Source organism: Plectropomus leopardus, chromosome 5 (assembly GCF_026936395.1).
Source record: "Plectropomus leopardus strain MGB_pleo_1.0 chromosome 5, ASM2693639v1, whole genome shotgun sequence".
NCBI classification, from domain to species: domain Eukaryota; kingdom Metazoa; phylum Chordata; class Actinopteri; order Perciformes; family Serranidae; genus Plectropomus; species Plectropomus leopardus.
The window spans coordinates 10,790,041-10,812,396 of NC_142180.1; the positions used below are offsets into that span (position 1 = coordinate 10,790,041).

At 38.6% G+C, this 22,356-nt stretch overlaps 2 protein-coding genes across 2 annotated transcripts; both read left to right on the forward strand.

The window, feature by feature from the left end:
* Window positions 1-506: 506 nt before the first annotated feature.
* rpl36 (ribosomal protein L36) lies at window positions 507-3,786 on the forward strand. The gene is made up of 4 exons (XM_042515522.2): window positions 507-640; window positions 1,278-1,372; window positions 3,249-3,383; window positions 3,662-3,786. Exons 2-4 carry the CDS (start codon window positions 1,280-1,282, stop codon window positions 3,749-3,751), a joined length of 318 nt encoding a protein of 105 aa, XP_042371456.1. The 5' UTR covers window positions 507-640; window positions 1,278-1,279; the 3' UTR covers window positions 3,752-3,786.
* Window positions 3,787-5,736: 1,950 nt separating this feature from the next.
* On the forward strand, window positions 5,737-21,252 carry pde6d (phosphodiesterase 6D, cGMP-specific, rod, delta). Its single transcript, XM_042481267.2, has 5 exons — window positions 5,737-5,992; window positions 15,309-15,397; window positions 17,349-17,474; window positions 18,799-18,904; window positions 19,470-21,252. The coding sequence occupies exons 1-5, from the start codon at window positions 5,943-5,945 to the stop codon at window positions 19,549-19,551; spliced, it is 453 nt and encodes a 150-aa protein (XP_042337201.1). The 5' UTR covers window positions 5,737-5,942; the 3' UTR covers window positions 19,552-21,252.
* The last annotated feature ends 1,104 nt before the right edge of the window (window positions 21,253-22,356 follow it).

Consider the following 22,356-nt stretch of genomic DNA (forward strand, 5'->3'; position numbering starts at 1 on the left):
TGCCACACAATACTTTTTTATAAGAGAGGGGAAATTCTAAATCAGTATATTGGAAAATATATATACAGATATCTTGCCAAAAAAACCTAACACAAGACTAAAATAGATGGCATATCTATTTTGGCAGATGGCAGATTTTAATCATAAAAGTTGCAGAAATTATATTTCATAATATTAACACATTTTAAAAATAAATTCAACTGCACAACAAATTAAGATTGTAGGGAAAATAAATATGGAAACATAATGAAAACAAAAAAACATTTAGGGTCTAAACTGATAAAATACATCTGATATGATTAAAACTCTAAAATTGAAAATGTGAAAAAAGTATTGGAATATTTAAATTCTCAACAATAATCAAAAATATAAACGCTGAATCGTTGTCTGTAGGGTATATAACATGTTGCTAAAATAATAATCAAGTTAAATAAGTACTTTTCATCAGCCAAGAAATAAGAAATAAGTAATATATGTCTTTATTAGTGTGGCATCTTTTTCCAAAATATTGAGCTCTTCCAGGCCGAGAGGGGGCGCTGCTCCGCCGACGCGGCAGAAGCGTTTTCCGGGTCAAACCTTTCATCCCCCCGCCTCTCCCTCCGCACCGTCCTTCCGGCTTGACCGCCATCATAGACAGCAGGTAAGATCTCAATGTTGACAACTATCAACCAAAAGCCATGTATAATCTCCGCCATCCGTCAATGTTTACCGAATAAACGGAAAGTTCTGAAACCGACTGACTTCAGTCAACATTTGTGTCCAGTATTGCACCTCGATAACAAGCGAAAAAGATGGAAAGTTGCAGCCGCGTCAGTGAGGAACCGGCATCCATGTTTCTGTTGGTTCAGCGGCTAATTCATGCTCATAAACACTTACGGCGTTTTATTAGATTTACAGTCTCAGTATTAATATACAAAGACAGACAAGTAGAGTTTAACGCCTTCTTAGGCCTCTGTTTGAAAAGCTGCTCGTAATTTTATATTGTACAGACGTGGTCTGTGTTTCGCCTGCTGCTGTATCGCTAACGTTACCGCAGTCTTTGTAACTCTGACAGAGGCAGTCTGATGAGACAGAAAGGCTTATTTCAGCGCAGCTGCTGAGCTGAAGTTATCCTGCTCTGCTCTGCTCGCTGCTGTAACGCTGTGCTGCTGTTTACAGTAAAATGTGGGTGTTGTTAGATGCTGTCAGGGTGTCTGATAGTTTGAAATGATGTCCTCCGGCAGCTGATGAAACGCTGTATGGTCCTGATGTGTGTGTGTGTGTGTGATCTCCTGCAGACATGGCTATACGCTACCCTATGGCTGTGGGCCTTAACAAAGGCCATCCAGTGACCAAAAATGTGACTGCTCCCAAACACAGCCGCCGGCGTGGGGTGAGTATCTGCTGTAGAGAGAGTGCTGATTATCTCCTTATTATGAATTATTTCACTGAGCAGGTTCACAGGCAGTTGGTATGGGTGCTTTTTTTTGCAACCACACCATTGCATCTCATTTCTCAAATATTTTCTAGTTTGTGTATAGATGTGTGAAATTGAAATCCACAGCTTAGAAGGATAATAGGGATTTTTTTGAAGAGGGGTGTATTGCCTACAGTAGATGTCAGTCGGCACACCCCCAGTTTGGAGAAATCAATACCAGTCGTTTTCCCGCGTTACTTTTCTGTTTGTAAGCCTGTTGTAGTGGGAAAGCTGTTATTGGCTTCAATTCCTCATCTATGTTTCCCTCAAAGTCACCAGATTCTGTTTGTTTTTTGTGCTGACAAATCCCATGAAAAACCAAAACCAAAACATTACTCAGCGTGTATGTTTCTCTGTGCCACAGAGCTCTATTCTTGTCTAAAAACTATTGAAAATAAATAATTGAGCCGCATTGTTGCACTAGATATGTTTCTTGATGAAACACACTTTAGAGTTGAAACGATAGGTCGATTCACTGTTTGATACACATGTTGGCACAACGGCAAATTTACAGGTTTCAGCTTCTCCGGTTTGGTAGTTTTCTTGTCTTGTGTGATATCAAACTAAATGGCTCTGGGTTTTTGACCACTGCTTGAGCAATAAATTTGACTATTTTAGCTCATTTTAACTCAGTAAGTACACTGACATCCGCTGGCTTCCAAAACATAAAGCAGTCCTCCAGTCAGGCTGGTTTTGGTCTTGGCGTGAGATTTGTCGATGAGAGAAACAAGACACAAACTTTGCAGATTCTAGTCTGCAGCTGACCATTAATTTCTCTCTAAAAAATTGGCACCTACTTCAAAATTTGAAGATCCTCAGATAGCCATCTTTGACCTCTTTTCCACCAAATTAGCTCTGGTTCTTAAGCTGGATCTGTTCGGGATTCTTGGAGCTATCAAGCGAGCCCGCCTGCATCTCCACCAGATTTGCACAGAACCATTTTTATCAAGGTGCTGCATAATGCACAACAGAAGTAAACAACGGTGGCACCGATGGCCTGCAAACTTTTGAGCTGTTATCACGGATATTTGTTTTTACTCCTAAAATAAGATTGCATTAACTTTTATTGTAACTATTTCACACTTTTTTTTCTTTCTCATATTTCTCACTTGACTTGTCTGTCCTCTTTCCAACCTGTCGATTAAGACGTGCCCGCTGATGTCGTCACGTTTCACACTTCAGATCCAGGAAAACCTGCTATTTTGCGGTCCTAGCTGATAACTGAGTTTTGGTGTTCTAAACCAACTCATGTTTTTTCAAAATGCTCTGAATTGTTAAAAATTAAGTGCAGAAACCAGAACATAACATGTTCCATGCTGGTGGGAAAAGGTGGTACGTGTCCTCTGTCGTGTACAGATATTAACTGAAAATGATTATTGTAGCATTTCCAGTCTTTGATGTCTTCCCATTAAAATCAAACTGTGATCCATTTTTAGAGAAACTGTGATCCATTTTTAGAGCAACTGTGTTCACTGTGGTGAAGCTACCAAAGCTGAATCTCTGAGGGCTGATCTAAAAATGTTTGCTATGATGAGTGAAAGAAAAACAGACGTCTGGGCTACAAGAAAAATTACAGAGCGAAGCATGTGAATATCACATTATAACTGTAAGACTTGGATATTATTTCAGTGTTAACGTGCTGGAGATATGCTGCTAAAATATAACAGATGAGTAACAAGGGTCATCTCAATGATCCAGAATTTTTGCCATAAAGAGTTTTAAAGTATAATGTTAAGTACATTGGATTATGTTTGGAAGTTTTGTCTTCATTCGTCTTTTCTTTCCTCCGCAGCGTCTGACCAAACACAGCAAGTTTGTTCGGGACATGATCCGCGAAGTGTGCGGTTTCGCTCCATATGAGAGGAGAGCCATGGAGTTGCTCAAAGTGTCAAAGGACAAGAGAGCCCTCAAGTTTATCAAGAAGAGGGTGAGTTTGTATTTGTATTGTCAGTGCACTGCCAAGACTTTAAGTTTCTGAGATTTATACTGAGCACCTTGTACACGCAGCTTTATGAACCCGCTGCAGAGGTTCTGTGTATATATAATCTGGCCGCTACAGAAGCCGTGAGCAGCAGCAGCCCGCTGCACTGTATGAGTTGGCTGACATTGTGTCTTTTTGAGTATGCTGAAGGGTGCAGCATCATTTTGAATCTGTCCTTTTGAGTAACGTTGACTCAGTCTAATGTCGCTGTATTTCCTCCACAGATTGGCACTCACATTCGCGCCAAGAGAAAGAGAGAGGAGCTGAGCAACGTGCTGGCTGCCATGAGGAAAGCCGCCGCCAAGAAGGACTAATCTGTCACTTAATAAACGTTTGATAAACTTTAAAATCCAGACTCTTGGTCAGTTTGTCGTCTGCTGTGGTTTTTTTAGCAGTGATCAGGTCTGGATCGTCAGTCCAGCATCTCTATTAATCACCAACCGTTAATGAGTTCCACCTCAGCACTGTTGTGTGGAGGATATTGTGCTTTCTTTTTGGGAAATTCATTAAACATGCTTTAAAATATCATCATAGCACACTGAAATTCACAGGGTGGTGTTGAAATTAGTGTAGACAAGTGAGACTCAACTTGCAGCCCATGGGTCAAATCTGGCCCCTGATAGGGTGCTGGGTGGTCCAACCATTTTGTAATTCATAAAAATATTGATTTACACTAGGACTTTGTATTTTAAGTATATTTAAAGTGCCAGCGTGCATAAAACGGCATCAAAATAGAGCTTGTTTATGTACAAAAAGTGTCAAGTATCCCGTGCACCCTTGACAGGTCTGAGCTAAGCCCCTAATGTCCTACAGCCCAAGAAATGTCCTATAATCCTAGACATGTCCCAAAATCCTAAAAACGTGTGAATCAACTGGTCCCTGGTCTCCTGTCATTTTGCAAAAGAGGCCCCTAAGCAAAGCAAGTTTGGTATCTGTGCTGCAGTCTGTCCCACTAACTGCTGAGGGAAGTTGAGGCAAAACAGATATAAAATGTAAACCTAACAGGTCGATCACTGAGGTGATTAATGTTACAGCACTGAGATCCAATGACACATTACCTTGGTGTTATAGTGAATTTTAAGAGTAGGCCAGTTATGCTGCAGACCGTCTGTCAGACTTGTAATAGCATGAGGTTATTCATGGTTGGCATCATGGTGGTCATTTTTATATCAACCTAATGTTGTCCTTGTATATAAATCTTAGCACGTTGGTGCCATAAAAAACTACAGTCCCCAGCTTTGGCCACCAAGACTGAATTAGGTGAATATTAAATCAGCTCTAAAAGCATCTCTGCTTTCCAGCTGAGCATTAATGCTTCAAACATAATTTATTGTTTACCCTTCACCAACACACACAAGCTATCAAAAACAAAGACTACTGTCTGTTACATATCAGAGCGGTTTATTTAAAACACTGCTTCCAAAATGTTTAGAATAGGTTTTCAGGTAAATTAGGAGTAAAATCACAAAATATTACATGACTATTCACCTGTCACTCAGGAACAGCATGCTGAGAGAAATGCAGAACAGCGCTGTAATAAATGCCTCCTAAGTAAGTGGGTAAGTGAATAATATTAAATATGTTTCTGACCTTTCTGATGCCACACCGACAAAACATGTAAGCAAGAGTCCATGCACAATAAAATACCCAGTCTCCAAATGCGGCAATTTGCAGCTCACTCAGCATCAATTTTCTCTGGTTCAGGCCATAATTGCAAAAGAGAATCACGACTCTTTGTCAATTTTGTTTCATTTTTTTAACCAAACAGTTGGTGATTATGTTCAAAGAAAATGTGTCTGATATGCTTGAAAAATGCACGGCAAAAAAAGAAAAAAAATGATTATATGTCCCTGAAAAGTCAAGGAAAAGTTTGGAAATGTGAGTGAACCCTAAAATACAAAATACAACCATTTAAAGTAAAGCAAAACAAAAATAAAAACATTCCCCCCCCCCCCCCATTAACATTTCAACATTATTTGTAGTATTATTTTTAACTTTAATTTAATATTTTTATTTTAAGAAAAAATCACTTGAAAACCAAATTAGTATTGTTTTCCAAGGTATAATGTTAAAGTGCAATATTCATGTATACATTTTAAATGAGAAATAAGAGGAATTTCACACGCACGAGCCGTGTCACCGTGCCCCCGATCAGTCTACACAGTGTGCGCGGCGTTGCCCCTGGTGACGCGTCTCTATCCAGTGTAGTCCCACCCCTGCTTCTCATTCTCTACCTGTGATTGGCTGTAGGGCGCTTACCCGTGCCATTGATTGGCTGTGCCAGCTGTCTGTTAGTTAGCTGGGTATATTTAGCTGATTGCATTATCGGATCAGATTTAACCTGCAGTCCAACAATATAGAGTTAAGTACACATAGTTTATGCCATTTTCAGGCGAACAGTAGCCGACAGAGTAGTTAGCTAACTAAAAGCTAACGTCAGCAGCAGCTTTGTGATTTCGGGGATCCTGGATTTTCCGTAAGGAACGAAAACAAACGATTTCAGAAATGTCTTCAGACGAAGACAGGGCCAAGGAAATTTTGAAGGGCTTCAAACTGTATCCTTGATGCTGTTATTTTGCGAAGGTTAGACACGTACTGATATGCGGACTCTCCTGTCCTGTTTATTACTAATAGATAGCGTTATCTAACATTAGCAAAAAGGTAGTAACATCTTAAGTCTAATGGTACAGTGAGCTGTTAGCTGCAGTGGCTAACCTGTCAGTTTCACCTCTCTTTTGAGAACGGCAGCTACAGAGCTTTGTTTTTATGTTTATGTGAGCAAATGAAAGTGTTCTTGTTGTCATGAAGCAGCTCGTTAAAGTCTGAATAAGGGCCTGTCAGATAAATTAAGTGGCCTTGGGCTGTGGCTAATGTGTCCGGCTAACTGTTCAGCGCGCTGTAATGATAAATACCCTGAACACTGAAGCGTCGGTGACAGGCGGTGCACACGATGTTCAGCTTGGTGCAGGTGATGGATACAGATTTCTACTTGTTAAAGTTTTACCGAAGAATTCACTAGTAACTTCAATTCTCATCTGAAAGGTTGCTGGCATTAAGTATAGAGCTTGTTTACTGTGTGAAAGCTAACGGTACAGGGGGCTTTAGGAACTTGTCAAAACCAGGTGGGTCCCTTTCTTGTATGGAGGTGATGCCAGACTTCATTACAAGCAGTGGTGGAATGTAACGAAGTACATTTACTCAAGTACTGTAATTAAGTAACCTATGAATTCGAGGTATTTGTACTTTACTTAAGTATTTTAATTTCATGCTACTTCATACTTAAACTCCACTATATTTCAGAGGGAAATATTGTACTTTTTACCTCATTACATTTATCTGACAGTTTACAGTTACATTACAGTTCAAGATTTTTGCATAAACATAAGAAGGATTTAGAAAACATGATGCTGGTGTAAAATGTTATTACCAAACAGTTATGCAAGTACTGTTGCAACACTTGGTCGATTGTTCAATCAGTCGATTCAACATTAATTTCCAACTATTTAGATAAACAATTAAGTCTCTGTCTTTTCTTTTTTTCTTTGTAATAATTTTTGAGGGCTTTTTTTTTGAAGGGGGCATATTTTAAATTTTGTTAATAATTTTGAGTGTTTTGGATGTTTTTCCTCTTCTTTTTTTTAGGTAATGGTGTTTTTAATCATTTTTTTTATTGTTGACGTTTGGGGTGTTTTTTTTTATCATTTCAATTTTTATTCTTAAATAATTTTATGTTCGGGGGTGGTTTTTTTTCTCCTATTTCTGTTATTCTGATGTTTTGGGTGAGGTTTTGTTTTTTCTTTTTAAATAATTTTTGAGTCTTTGGGTGTGTTCTTTTTTGTTTATTTTAAGATCTTTCTGCATTGGGTACTTTTACTTTTTATATTTTAAGTACATTTTCCTGATATATACTTACTTATTTAAGTACAATTTTCAATGCAGGACTTTTACTTGTAACATAGTATTTTCACAGGGTGGTAGTACTGGAATAGACACTTTTTAAATACATCTTTTGGCAGTTGACCTTATTAGTATACTGAGGAAATGCCAACAGAAAACACATGAAGAGAAAAAGTGGGGTACAGCATATAACAAAGGTCCCCACTGGAGTCAAGTTGCATGCATATGGTTTGTGTTCAGAATGCGCTGGCACTTGTTTATACTATTCTGTTAGAGACTGTTCTTTATTTATCACAGTAGGGGTGTGACTAGTTTGTGATTTAGTTTTTTGTTTGTTTTTTTATATAAATATATCATTATTCAGTTCCTGATTTTTTTTCCCCTCAATTTTTCTCCCTGAGTGACTGGGGCAAAATGCATGACCCTCCCTTCATCATAATCAACAATGTTTCACAGTTTTTGGCTATGATCAATTCTGTGATTTTGCACATTTTTTTGAGAACATGCTTTTCAGACCCAGTTGCAACTTCTGGGGTTCAGAGGGTGTTTAGAATAAATACAAATATGACAATTTAAAGTTGACTGTCTCTCCCCTAAACCAAATCAAAAAACACAACTTCCTCCCCAGTGCTTAAAAAGATATTTCATTTTTTAATTCATATTTTAAGCGCCCATATTGCCCCATACTCTCCCCTCATATAAATCAGTCTTCCAGTTTGCTGATATTGTTCCTTACGCAGGGTAAAATCATCTAAAAAAAATACATAAATCATTTCTGGCTTTGTTGAACATATTAATGCTCTACTCAATATATTTTACTAGGTTTTCCATTTTATTCAGAAGCACAAAGCGATTTGTGATGTTGTGTAGTTAGAAATTGTTAGATTTACATTTTAAAGTGTGTTCATTGTCATATAAGATGATATGACAAAACATGTACTCTTGCAGTGTTAGTAATGGACTTAAACAGCAGCATTTGCTGCAAATCTTTTAAAATGACATTTGGAGTAACAAAGCTTATAATTGGTGTTCATTGCAACAGTCAGAGTTTGCAGCAGAAGCCCTGCCTGTCAGTTAATCAATGGCTTGAAGACCTCTGCTTTCACACCTTGAACACACTTAAGCTCATATGATACTTTTCACACCTGCATTGGTCCACCATGGTCTGCATGCTTTTATCATCTGCCCATGTCCAAAGTTTGTGAACGAGCAGACCATATGTGGCAGAAAATGTGAAAACATTTGTGTATGCAGACAACTAATGTAGTGAAAGCAGAACCTTGTCAGTGTCCGTTTTGAAGTATTTAAGCTGATCCAATTGAGCTGAACAGGAACGCAGGAGGATGATAGGAGTAGGCTGACCTTTATCATTAAATGGACTAACCCCAACCCATCTCTCCGACCTTTTAAACCACATGTCCTCACAAGGTCATTGAGGTTTGCTGAGTTGCTCCTTGTTGTCCCGAGATCAGGGTGAAAGCACAGGCGAGACTGCCTTTTGTCAGTTGTAGCCCTTAAACTCTGGAACAAATAGCCTCTACATGTTAGGCTGGTCCCTGCACTGCCTGTTTCTTAAACTTATTGTAAAACACATTTTTATTCTCTGGCCAACACTATGAGTGTTGCCTTTCTATATTATTGCCCTTTCGTCTTTTACACTGGTCTTCGTGTTCCCACTGTTTTGGTTATATGGTCTTTGTGGGGTTTTTTTAGCACTTTGGTCAACAGTTGTTTTTTAAATGTGCTTTATAAATAAATTTGGGTTGGATTGGACTGGACACCTAGACATAATATTACATCAGTTAAGTTTTCAGTCCACTGCAGACAAATAGTCACATTAACTAAAACCATTGCTGGAAAATACAACGCTAAGGCAGAAAAAAGTTGTTTCAAGAGCTCCACTCACCGACAGCATTCTTTAAAATCATTTTAGTTTGTTAAATGTTAGTTTGTTGTGCATAAGAAATGATTGTGCTGGGGCCCATGCGTTTGCGTCACAGTATATTGGTTATTAGGTTGCAATAATTGCACATTTGCACTTCCCCATTGCTATCGCTTGTCCCAAGTTTGTTGATTTTTCTTTTAAAAAAAAAAAGCAACTGTAGCTTGCTGTCCAGTATATTAGTGTGTATGTGTTTGTGTGAAGCCAACATGGCAAATTGATGCTTTCCATATTACTGGCTGGACTGTGTCTTCATGTGACAATGAAGGACCGATTTAGCTCCAGTAATACCTCCTGAAATAAGCAGCTGAGCACTGCAGCATGCTACACTTTACTCTATCACTGACCCAGTTCTTTTTCAGCCCAAACTTTAGTTAGTTTACTTATTTGAAAAGGCATGAAAAGAGTCCCGCTTATTATATAGTACCTTTCCTAACTTATACAGAAGATGAAGGTGTGACTTTGTGCATGTTTCCTGGTAAGATCAGGCCTCTTGCAGTGTGGTAATGCCTAAATCCATGGTTTAGTGGAGCAGGGATTTACTACCTTCTGTCCATACTTTCCTAGTCGAGTCAACACAGAGAGCAAATGGAAATTCATTTTCTTTGGTTTCTAGACTGTAGAGGCAACAATACTATCATACCAAAATCCTTATAAAGAACACGAAAAGCATTACAAAACTAAAGCAAGATAACTCATTGTCCAGCTGTCCAAGACTCATGTCGTTAGTCAGTGTTTCTTAACAACAGAACATAGAGTAAGATGCTCAGTAGCACCTGCCATTGTCAATTATTGGTCACATATTGAAACCCAAAGTCTGACCGAATTTTTTTTTTCCATTCTAAGATAGTTTAAAGTTTTCCGAACAAGAAATATCATGGCTAACATTAATAGAAAATGCACATTATACTTTTGCTCCCACAGTTTTGATTTATCATTGCAACACTGACAAGACAAGCATTTTGTGCCCTGAATTTCTTGCACCAATCAAAAAGTTAATTGTGTGCCTAAAGCAAAGTTTTCCCTCATTAGCACGTCCTTAAAAAGGATGAGTATAAAGAAGTTTCTTGGTCAGGATGTTGATGCAGAATGCAGTTGTTGAACCAGAGCATGCTAATATTCACTGAGTCAGACTGAGTTATAGCAGCGGATGAATCATGGTGTGTTCTGGAAAGGCTTCATTTGTGGCCTGCTCCAAGAAGCAGAATAAAACATTTGTTGTTCAATAAGCGAGTCAAACATCACCACCAAACACAGAGATCAGATGGAATATAGGATATCTCTGATGAGAGAGACAGAAATCCTTTTTTAAACAGTTTTTCCAAGAAAAAGACCTGATTGTCTAAAAACCATAAGCTGCCTGTCAGCTGAGCAGCATTTGACTTCTTGATATACATACGACCTGAAGACATGTTGTGCCAGCAGAGCATATGATTATTGTCAATAGCAAACATGATTTCAATATGACCTGGTTTAACACTTTCCAGATGAGCAGAATGAGCAGTGTACAGTAATTGATATTACAAAAAAGATAAGCTAATATTTACATTCAAGTTTAATTTAGTAATAAAATGTTTATCTTAAACTTTAGTTTCTTTCACATGATTTTGATGTCTGTTTTGTAAAACCCCAAACTCCTCAAACTGGCAATATGGTGTGGATGATGATGATGCTCTGTCAAATTTCTTGTTAAAACAAGGGTCAGATCTAGTTCTGACCACTTCACTCTGAGGACATCCTCTGGTTAACATAAACATACTTTTATTAATGCCTTTGCGCCAGGGATAGCCAAGGGCGGATATTTCTGGGTTGCCTGTCGATACGTCCCATTCTGGTGACCGTGACATCTCAATAAGGCCTTGTGGGAATTTCCTCAATTTTGGCTCAAACATCCACTTGGACTTAACAATGAACTGATTAGATTTTGGTGGTCAGAACTCAAGGTCACTGTTACCTTGTCTGTCTTGTTCTTGTGAAGGTGATATCTCAACACCTTGTGGGAATTTCATCCAATTTGGCACAAAGATCCACTTTGAGTCAAGGATGTGCTAATTAGAATTTGGTGGTCAAAGGTCACTTTGACCTTGCGTCAGTCGTTTACGTGTGCTCAACAATGACCTGATTTTATTCATTTATTCGTTTTTTATTAGCTGTAGGTTTAAGACATAAATCTATATCACTGAGTGTAGTCAATGTTAAAATAAAGTGTGTCACCACTGAGTTCAATTTAGGATACCTAATGTTTGTGTGACCCTCTGATGTGATGCGAGTGATGTCAGTTTACCAGCTACCAGTTAGTCCACTGTCGTTGCAGCCCGACATGACGTACAGTAATGGTAACCTAACACAGATGATGCCATTGCATATGTGCAGACTGTATGTTTTGGTGACACCCTGCCTGTCTGTAGTGTGGCAGAGTTGGGCTCAGTTTGCTCCATGGTTGGCATGCTTTCTTTTTAACTGTGTAGTTCCATAATACAAATATTACTGTAATATTAGAATGGCAGGTCTTGAAAACCAAAAGCATTGCCGTAAAATGAATTAAGGACAAAAATATATTCCACTGTTGCACATCCGTTCGTTGAGTGTGAATTGACAGCAGTGAGGATCTGAATGTGTTCTGCAGGAGTGTGACAGGACTGTTGTTGCACAGGTTTCGGTTAGGAAGCTGCCCATACTTGAACCATTAACGTGTCTTTAAAAATAAATGCAGACTAAACAGTGACAGCAGCTTTCCACTGGGGGCTCATTAGCGCGTGTGTCTGTGTCGGTGTCTGTGTGTGTGTGTGTTTGGACAGATTTGTGCAATCACCCTGGTGGTTTACACACACACACACACAGCCTGCAGCGGTGCCTTGGGAGGCTAAGGTTCAACCTCATATGATGTTGTCTGAGCTTAAATTAATTGCTGTACAAGAGTTTCTTGAGTTTGTGAGGAAGTGATTTCAGAGAATGATGGAATATGGTAGTTATTAATAAATGCATGTGTCTTTCCTAAAGCCGGACAAGTTGTCCACTAGCGTTACTGTCATCATGGACATCCTGCTAAAACGATGCGCGTTCTCTTTTGTTAGTCGTGCAACCTGGTGAAAGAGTGAGAAGGACATTGCTGCGTGGCCTGGATTCTTCTGGAGGGTGTGGAGGAAGATGAGTTTGATGTAGGAGGTTGGATTTAGTTAGACTTGAGAGGATTAGAGAGACCATTCAAGTCAGCACACTTTACGAGAAAGCCAGAGGAAGAGGTGGGGGATGGTAGAGCTCGGCTGTCACTGGGATCTAACCTGTGAAGTACAGCACTAATAGACATAGATTGGAGATGTCAGTCAGCACCTCACTAATTACTCACTAATCAAGTATTTTGAGATCTGCTGCTTCATAAATCTGCACTACTACAGGTAAAATTCTGTATTTGATGACATAAAAGTGGCGATAATTGAGGTGATGATTCTGAACTGCAAGAAATTTGAGTCTAGTCGAACATTTTTGGGCTTTAGCCAATTTAGATTCTGCTCATTGAATCCCAGATTAGCTTTCTATTATTGAGGAAAATATAAAATAAACTATTTACTTTGACTTTAAAAAGTTATTGTGCAGCGGCCTTAAAATTTTAAGTTGACTGAATTTGAGAAGGCAAGTCGAGCTGATTTTGTAGGGATTCAGCTGATGATGTTTAATGTTGCCATTTATGATAGTTTAGTTTTTTAAATTACTTTTAATCTATCCTGGCTGTTTTTCTGCGTCAGTATTGATGCAGATTTTTTAAAAAAGTCTTGTAGAAAGTGGAAGAAAGATCAAATGAAATAAAGAGATCTATAGTCTAAAGAGATCTATCGTTGCTAATTTTAGGAAATGCTTTTTAAGATACTGGTCATCATTGCAGTGGCACCAAGGACACAGGTTTTGTTTCAATATTGGTGATTTTTTTTAATGCACCAATTAATGCCTATCCTACATCAATATATTTTATAAGTGTCTACGTGTGTGTTTTTATCAGAGGGGGGCAAAAGCACATCTTCAAAATCTTGAGGTAGACATGGCCCTGCACCCATCCACTGTGTGTTTTAGTAATGTAATCATGTAACAGTGTGCTAACATGGCAGGGTCCGGAGCTTTAAGCTTTGTGTTTTGAGGCCGTTGGGATGGAGGGTTTCACAGATGGTGTGGAGTCGAGTGTGTGTGTGACACTAAGTAGTATTTGAGTGTCTCCTGATGCTGAGCGGAAAACGAGTGGAGAAACAGAGGGCCGTGGTAAAGACGGTTATTTAACAGGGCTGGGCCGATGGACGCTGCCATCGCTGATGGCTTGTATTCATTGATTTAAAAGCTTTTTCAGCGACTGAGTTTGTCACAGCCATCTTGGAAGATTTGATCAATATCCACTCACCTCTGCATTAGGCCTCTCACAGTCCTCCACATGACTTTTCTCACTACTGCAGCAGCAACAGTACATGACACACCTACAAAGGATATCACTTTGAGTGACTTTTGTGCCTTAAGTCTCTTCTTAAATTCTGTATATTTTGCATGTTTCACAGTTTTAAAATAGTGTGTACACATTGACAGAACAGTAGCAGTCATTTGATGCATGCAGATGCATTGGTGCCCCAACTGACTGCTGCTGATATTAATATGGAGATGCAGCGTGAAAAGCCATAATGTCCTGTGGCTCTGTGATTGACAGCTGTATTGTGTTTATAGTGGATGTGAGGGTCAGGAACAGCTGACCAGCTGACAGACTGATGGGACAGCTAGCAGCCAGCATCGTTCAAACAAAGGCTTCTTCAGCCTCCTCTCTCTCACTTACACACTGTTGTCTTTAGAAGCCAGCCATACTTTAGAAGCCGTATGGCCATACTATGGCTCTTTAGAAGCCATACTAAATACTAAATTGTGACCAATATGGGTTTCTAAAACATGATATTGACTTTCCTGGAATTTTATGGCCACTAGGCCTCATTCACCAAAATCCTCTTATGTTTTTTCTTATTCTTTTTCCTGAGAATGGCCTAAAGAAAAGCATGCTCTTAGACTGCAAAACTGTTCTCTGTGCTCTTACAATGATGAATCCCCTCGTTTGCGTAAGCTGAAAGCGCATGCCAGTTGATCCAAATTAGCACAGGTAAACACTCAGTCAATCCCCACTAAAAGGCATAAGACTGCAGGCACCATGTGCACACACACAAGCTGAAACAATGGAGAGTTAAGTCAAGAAAGCCCAAATATAGAGTTTTAAGGCCACATTGAGGAACAATCATTATTTTGAAAATTTGAGAATAGAGTAATATTATGAGAAATAAACTTGTAATATTATGCTTCCCTACCACCATTTAGAGATAGTTTGCTGGCAATATGTTTATATCTGTAATATAATATCCCCTTTCTCGTAAAATCACAACTTTTTTTCTCGTAAAATTACGACCTTATTCTCGTAATATTACAACATTATTCTCATATTATGACTTTACTCTCGAAATATAACTTCTTTTTTCTTTAACATGGCCCTAATCCTCCATCGTATGAAGCAATTAGGAGCCACTTGCATATTTTAGCAGCATTTGTCTGCTGGCTCGTGCTGATTTCTAACCCTGGTTGTCCTGCCAAGATCATGTTTGACTGTTGGTACTGTGTGTATGTGTTGTTTGGGGTTTTTTTTGCTTTTTTTTCGTATCTAAAGTGTTTCCGTGATTGTTTAAGGGCGTGTGGTGAATTATCAAATACTTGCTCAGGGAGGAGGTCAAGTGAAGGTCATCTGTTTAGATACATGTCAGCAGATGATGAGCTCCCCGCTAGTCGTCTGTGCAGATGGTTAAAGAGGAAATGGAATTGGATTCAAATTAGTTTGTTTAATGTTGGTAATATTAACAATACTTACTTAAAATAGGACTGTGGATGGAAAATGTTTGAGTGGTAATAGATGTTTAAACACTGTTCTGATTGTGTTAAAGGCATTTAAAATAGGCCCTGGATATTTCAATTCACTTTATTTAGCCTCCCTTATAGTTTGGTTGTTGTCCCTTAACCTTGCCTGACAGAAATTGGATGAATCTTCGAGATGCAGAGACGGGCAAAGTGCTGTGGCAGGGAACTGAGGACCTCTCTGTACCAGGAGTAGAACATGAAGGTACATTACACACACACACACACACACAGTAAATATGCATCTTGCACAACATGGGTCCTTTTTGGCTATTTTATGCCGTGGTTGGAAGCATTCTTCTCAAGTGGGCTACTAGTAATTTTTAATCAACATGACAAGACAGTGTGCACCCAACTAAAGCAACCAAAATATATATATATATATATATATATATATATATATATATATATATATATATATATACAGTCTATGCTTACCACAGTATACTGTACATCTCAATAACTCAATAATAAAAACTTTAATTCCTTTTTTTTTCACAGTTCGTTTCTCTCAGTTCAGGTAATATTTGCTCATCAGCTCCATAAGATGCATGGGTGGAGTACAGGGGGAGACAGACTGTACAAGCCTTCAGACAGATTTTAGATCAAACCATTTTACCACAATCATTTAGATACATCATAAATGTGCCATAACCCAAACCATTTTTGTTTTAACTTAACCAAATTTTATGATATTCTTGTATCTTTCTTTCACAATTCCTTTCCATTACTGTACTTATAAGAAAATATTTTAGGATTCAAAGGTTTGTTTGTCACATATTGAAACAGTATATTGTAAAATGCAACTTAACACTGTGCAGAAGGACTAGTGTTAAAATAAGAATTAGATATAAATTTAAAAATATATATTCAATGTACACTAAAACTTAAAAGCAAAGTATACAACAAAAAATTGTGCCACACAATGCGGACAATATACTGAGGGCATGTACTCAGTTTTACAATGCAGTTGAATTTTAAAGCGTATGCAAATATTTTTGGTTTAAATAGTCATGTTGTATCATAAGTGAAGTTGTTAACAGAAAAAATCGCGTCACGTAATGTAAACAAGCTCTGATATCTCAAGCACTTTTTTTTTTTTTTACACAGAGATATAGGGGTGCCATGAAGTCCCTTTATTATGCTACCTTTGCATTTTTACAATGAACCAAACAACAGCAATATCAGGCCATTCCAGAGTGTGATTTTTAGTCAGCATGCCAGCACTGCGGAATCAAATGCAGCGTAACAGCTAGACGTTTGACACAACAGTGTCGGCCTCTAGTGTGACATATAACATATGCGTCAGCAGCGTTTTCTAAACAGTAACGGTGGCATAACATGAAAAATAATTAATTTACTTGGAGGATAATCTAAAGCGCTCCTTCATGTCATTGTTTTCCCAATTTTCAGACATTTTCGGCTGCTGTTCTTCTTTGAGTTACCTGCTAGCTGCTTTTTTGCTACTTTTTAGATCACCAGCGGTTGGTTGCATGCAAAACATCACACCTGTCCAGCCAATAGTACGGTCCTGCTGAATGTCCCTTTTACACAGACATCATTTCAGTGCAAGACAACTCTGTTCCCCTATTCCACGATCATACCTTTTATATAGAACAGCAAGGTGGCATGACTGTGCAATATCCTTAACTTGAACAGGCACTGTATAAAAGCAGCTTCAGATTTGATGACTGTGTTAGGGTTGCTTAATGTCAGCAATTTTACTTTATGATCATAGATTAACAAAACAATTATGATGTGCAAAGTCTCCAATGGTCCCCATTGGCTGCAAGAAGATAATCATAAGCGGGTTTTCTGTAATGTTTAAAAATAAAGTTACAGGAGCTGTTAGTGGTTTTTTCAATAATGCAGATACATTTCTATAGACGTTTAGTATTTGGTCAGTAGGTCTAGCACTGATGATGTCCTGTCACAGGCCTCTTTCAGCTGGTGTCAGTTGACCAGTGCCAGTCCTTCAAAAAGAGGCCTACAAATCTCAAAGAGGGAAAGACCACCTCCCAACAAAGTGGTTAGTTTGGAGGTGGTGTTTTTTAAAAGCTGTGGTTGCTTCACTGACATTTTGCAACTGAGCAAGTTGCGGTCTTGAATCCGTAGCTCTTCTCTCAGGTAATCCTAGTTTCTTGCTGTCTCTCCAGCTCGTGTCCCGAAGAAGATCCTGAAGTGTAAAGCAGTGTCCAGAGAACTGAACTTTTCTTCCTCAGAGAAACTGGAGAAGTTCAGACTGGAGCAGAAAGTTTTCTTCAAAGGACAGTGTCTAGAAGGTAATCTGAACTTCTTAAAGGGACAGGAACCTGAAGGTCTGCCAGTTAAAGCTACCAAACACTAGTGGCTATGGACCCCAATGATTTTATGCTATTCCACTGATCTTGTCCATCTCTGTGTGTCAGCCCTGTGAGAGATTGCTCAAACTGGATTTCTTGGATTGTATTTTATCTCATCACCTGTACCTGTGCAATGCATTTTGGCCCACTTCCTGCTGCAGTCAAATGATTTGCAGTACATAATCTATGATGTTAGAGAAGTATAGAAGCATGGAAGTTAAAACTCTTCACTCGATGCTAACAGAAACGGATTCTCACATTTTCAATTAGCCAGACACTTAAAAAGAATGTGTGCACTTTTCGTTTGAAGTCTAATTGAGCATTTACTTAGTAGGATAATTGTATAAAAAGCAAACCTGGGACATGAATATATCCCCAAAGAACAGTGAAAACATGGCCCAATGGAATCTACCGAAGGCATCTACATCTAAAGATATGATGACTTCAACAAGTTCACATTGATGTTTGGTCCAAATAATGTTAAGAATGGTAAAGAACAAGTGTCTTTAATAAAGTCTGTCTGTCTAAAATAATGTCAGATGAGGGGCTGATTCCTAACCCAACAGTGTTACATTGACATTAATCAAAATAAGTGGAGGGAGTTTCTGTTGGGCAATGTATGCTGAGATATGTCCCAAATTACCCTTTTCACATATGTCCCTCCTAATTTGGAAATGAAACATAAGTCTTTGAGCAAAACCATACAAATAGTCATTTTTTGCTAGATTTGGGTACAAAAGGACTGACTGGAAAGTTTCGATACACCTTTTTACTAGATTATTTCTGACATTTTAAGAAATTTAGTACTGATGCCCAGTTCTAAGCATAATACAAGCCCAGAGGTTTTTAGTGTATAAACTCTAATGATTTGATAAAGGCAGCCAAAATTTGCCACATTTCAAAAAATACTTTATAAGACAGAGCAGTTATTATATAACCCCCTCAGGTCTTCAATCCCACTGTTAGCTTGTTAAAGCATCGTCTCTGGTCCTCCAACAGACAGCTCAGTTAGCTGTTGTCTCTTCCCTGTTACTGTGTGTTTGGACTGCTGTCCCTGAGGCCCCGCTGTACAGAGGTGAGGTTACAGAGAGCCCCAGGGGACAACACACCAACACAACATGTTTATGTTGCTGGTTTCCAGGTCTGAAAATGTCTTTGGACCATTCAGATACACTAACACACTGTATAAAGCGGATTCCTAATAATTATGTTAATCTCGTAAAGAAGGCAGCACTAAACTCTGTGTGTCTGTGTCTCTGTGCAGAATGGTTCTTTGAGTTTGGTTTTGTTATCCCGAACTCCACCAACACATGGCAGTCTCTGATAGAAGCAGCTCCAGAGTCCCAGATGATGCCAGCCAATGTTTTAACGTGAGTCTCCACTCAGCTCATTTTCATGTCTTGAACTGCTGACACAGGCAGTAGATTTTTTAACTCTATACAGCTTCATCAAAGCAGCGCACAGTGATACAAGAACAACTGTGTAAAAAAAAAAAAAAAATGTAAATGTCAGAAATAAGATGTTTAATGTTAACTCGATGCACCAGTTTATTCTGATTTATTATGATCAGATAATATGATCATTTATTATGTCACTATTTGGACTACCCTAGGATACGCAAATTTGCACTGTAGACTGCGGTGGTCTGTGAGGCCATTAAATACATTATAACACGTGCTAAATTAAAGATTTGTTCCCTTCCACCATTTTTAAAATGTTCATCGTGTTTTGCCTGAACTACACTACACTGCTGCCACGATTTCCAGTGGTACTATCCATAAACTCAGACCTCTTTATTGACTTGGCTGTATGGCTGGATGTCACTTTAACTTTGTGTTGATTCTTGCCGTCTCAACAGCACACATTCATAGATTCCCATTATCTAGCACATGTCCTGTGCTTCGGTTAATGTCGCCATGTGTCTTTGTCTTGCAGTGGTAATGTGATCATAGAGACCAAGTTCTACGATGACGACCTTCATGTCAGTACCTCCAGGGTACGACTTTTCTACGTCTGACCTCTGACCCCTGACCCTACCTTCCAAAATGCTGATGTCCTGCCAAGGTCTATAAATTTCCAAGGTTAGCTACAATTCACAGCAGTAAGCAGCTCATTGTTGACTTGGGATCAGCACATTTGGATGAAACCCAGCTGTGGTCCCACTGTCAGTGAGGTGAGCTTTGTGTTTGGTTGTTCTCTTGTTTTATGTTGACCTGAAAACTTCTTCTAGACCTTGGGAGGAGAGGGGAGAGGAGGAGAGGGCACTCTGCTGTTTCCTCTGTTCCAACATCATCTCTCTCTGTGCATTTCCCCCTCCAGACTGTTCCACTGTAAATACATTAACACTGATCTCCAGTCAGCCAGGCAGCCACCATGAAATGACACAGTGTGTGCTTTTTTAAAATTCTGCCCTCTCTCACTCCAAGGTTGCATTTACTCAGGAACAGAACGTCAGATGTGTAACCTGTCTGATGTGATCTTCTCCTTTCTGTTTGAAAACACTGCTCTCCATGTGTCGTCAGTGTAGAAGGAAGAAGCTCAGCGTCACTCCTGAGCTATGTTCAAGAGATCCTCATCATGAAACACTAGATAACATTTCCTCTAGCTGTGTCCCACTCCAGAGGCTTCCTCCTGTGAAGTTCACATTTTCTGATAGAGGATGACATCATGGGTAAATGAGGCTGTCCTGTTCTAAAGTCTCGGTGTACACATTTGAAGAACACGATGTGTGTACTATTTGTTGTCCTGAACTTCCCAAAATCCCTCACACTAGTCAGTTTTTGTCTACTTATCAAGTCAGAAAACTGTTCTCAGAGAAATGGAAGTTATACAGATTTATTTGGACAACTTAACTCAGAAATGTCCACTTCTGCGAGCTGACAAAGACAGCCTGAATGCTTGTTAATGGTGGTCTCTGTGAGGCCAAGTATGTGTGATATATAACTTTAGTCCTCTGAAGGACACACCGCAGCAGGCAGCCTCTTGAGTAGGACACAGCTTCAACCAAGCAAACCTTTCCTGTTTCCTGACTCCTCGACCCAGTGTAGAACAGTGGTTTTCAGTGGGGTGTGATGGAGCAGTAGTTCTCAACCTTATTTGTGTCAGGGACTTTTAGATTGATACACATTAGATCACAGACCCTCATTTATTACAATTTCACTTCAGGGACCCCTCAAAAATGTATCAGCTGTTAGATTTAGGATAAACTGTTCATTTTTCCGGGGACCCTGGGGGTCTCCACACCCCTGGTTGAGAACCACTGTGATAGAGGACCAAGCACCTGTTTTTATTCCAGTCCACCATGAGAGCCACGCTTGTCTGTATTGTTCGGAATGAAAAAGCTGCTGTCATAATGACACATTAGAAAATCACTGTTTGAGGGACAATTATCAGCAGACAGGAGGGGTTTTATTACATCCAACTGACATGCTTGTACTTAAAATACTGAACTTTCAACTAAGTCATTGTCAGATGTAGACCAAGACCTGCATCATTTATCCTCAGTAGTTCACTTGTTTACAGTTTGATCCCAGTTAGACCCAGAAGTTAACAGCTGCTTAAAGCAGCTCTGCTCTGTACATTCTGGCTTCCCATCTAATTCACTGCGTGAATGTCATTGTTTGGTTTTTTTTTAGCGGCTAACTGAGCTGTGTAAAATAGACTTGTGTTTTAATATGACAAGAGTTGTGGATTAAAGTCATCCAATGTTGTAATAACATGATGTGCGTGTGTGTGGTCTTTATTGTGTTGTAAGGTTACATTCACCTGTATAGGCTGATTGTGTTAAACACAGTGACTCAAGTAGCTATGTTCTTAACTTTTGGAAACGGGGGTGGGCTGTGTGTCACAAAATATTGGTTTTGCAGCAGCATGAAATTAGTTGAACTAAACTGCCATCTGCAGGAATTTAAACACAGTTGCACTGTTATTGTACTCGTGGTTCAGCTGAATGTTCAAGGCTTATTTGTACTGAAGATGTTCACTGGTAGAAATAAGTAGGCACCCCAGTTATTTAGCCTTCACTGATTTATTGTAGGACCTATTTAATGACTATTTGTCTGTCAGTCAGGAGGGTAGACTGTGTGGATAGCTGTGTGCATGTGATGTTTCCATAGGTTTCAGATGACCTCTATATTCCTCAGTTTGGCCGAGTCAACAGTTAAGTTGATTGTTTTCTTTGCATTTAAGATCCACTTGTATTATTATAGCATGGTGTAAATAAATCACCTTTCTTTCATCTTTGAGAAAATTTCCAAGTCACCATCACAGCCACAGTATATACAGTAATTCTTTAAATACTATACAGTACAATTTTATATGCTGTGAACCTTTATATAAATTTTAATATTCAGATAAACTGTATATACGGTGTATGTGCAATAACACAATATTCAGTTAAGTATGTATTCAGTAAACTTTTATATTGCCTTGTATATATGGTAAACCCTTATATACAGAATATGTTCAGTAAACTTTTATATATAATATATATAGCAAATCTTTATATACTATGTATGTATATAAATAACCCTTTATGTAAGCTACATAATACTTTCAGTAAACATTTTCATTTAGTAGATATGGTGAACCCTCATACAGTTTATATTCAGTAAAAACTTTACAGAATATATCCAATAAACCTTTATATACAGTATGTATTGTAATCCTTATATTATATACAGTAGACTTTTATATACAGTATATATGATAAACCTTTATATACTTTTGTATACAGTAGACTTTTATATACAGTATATATGATAAACCTTTATATACAGTTTATATATGGTAAACTTTTGCATACAGTACCCACTCAACACAA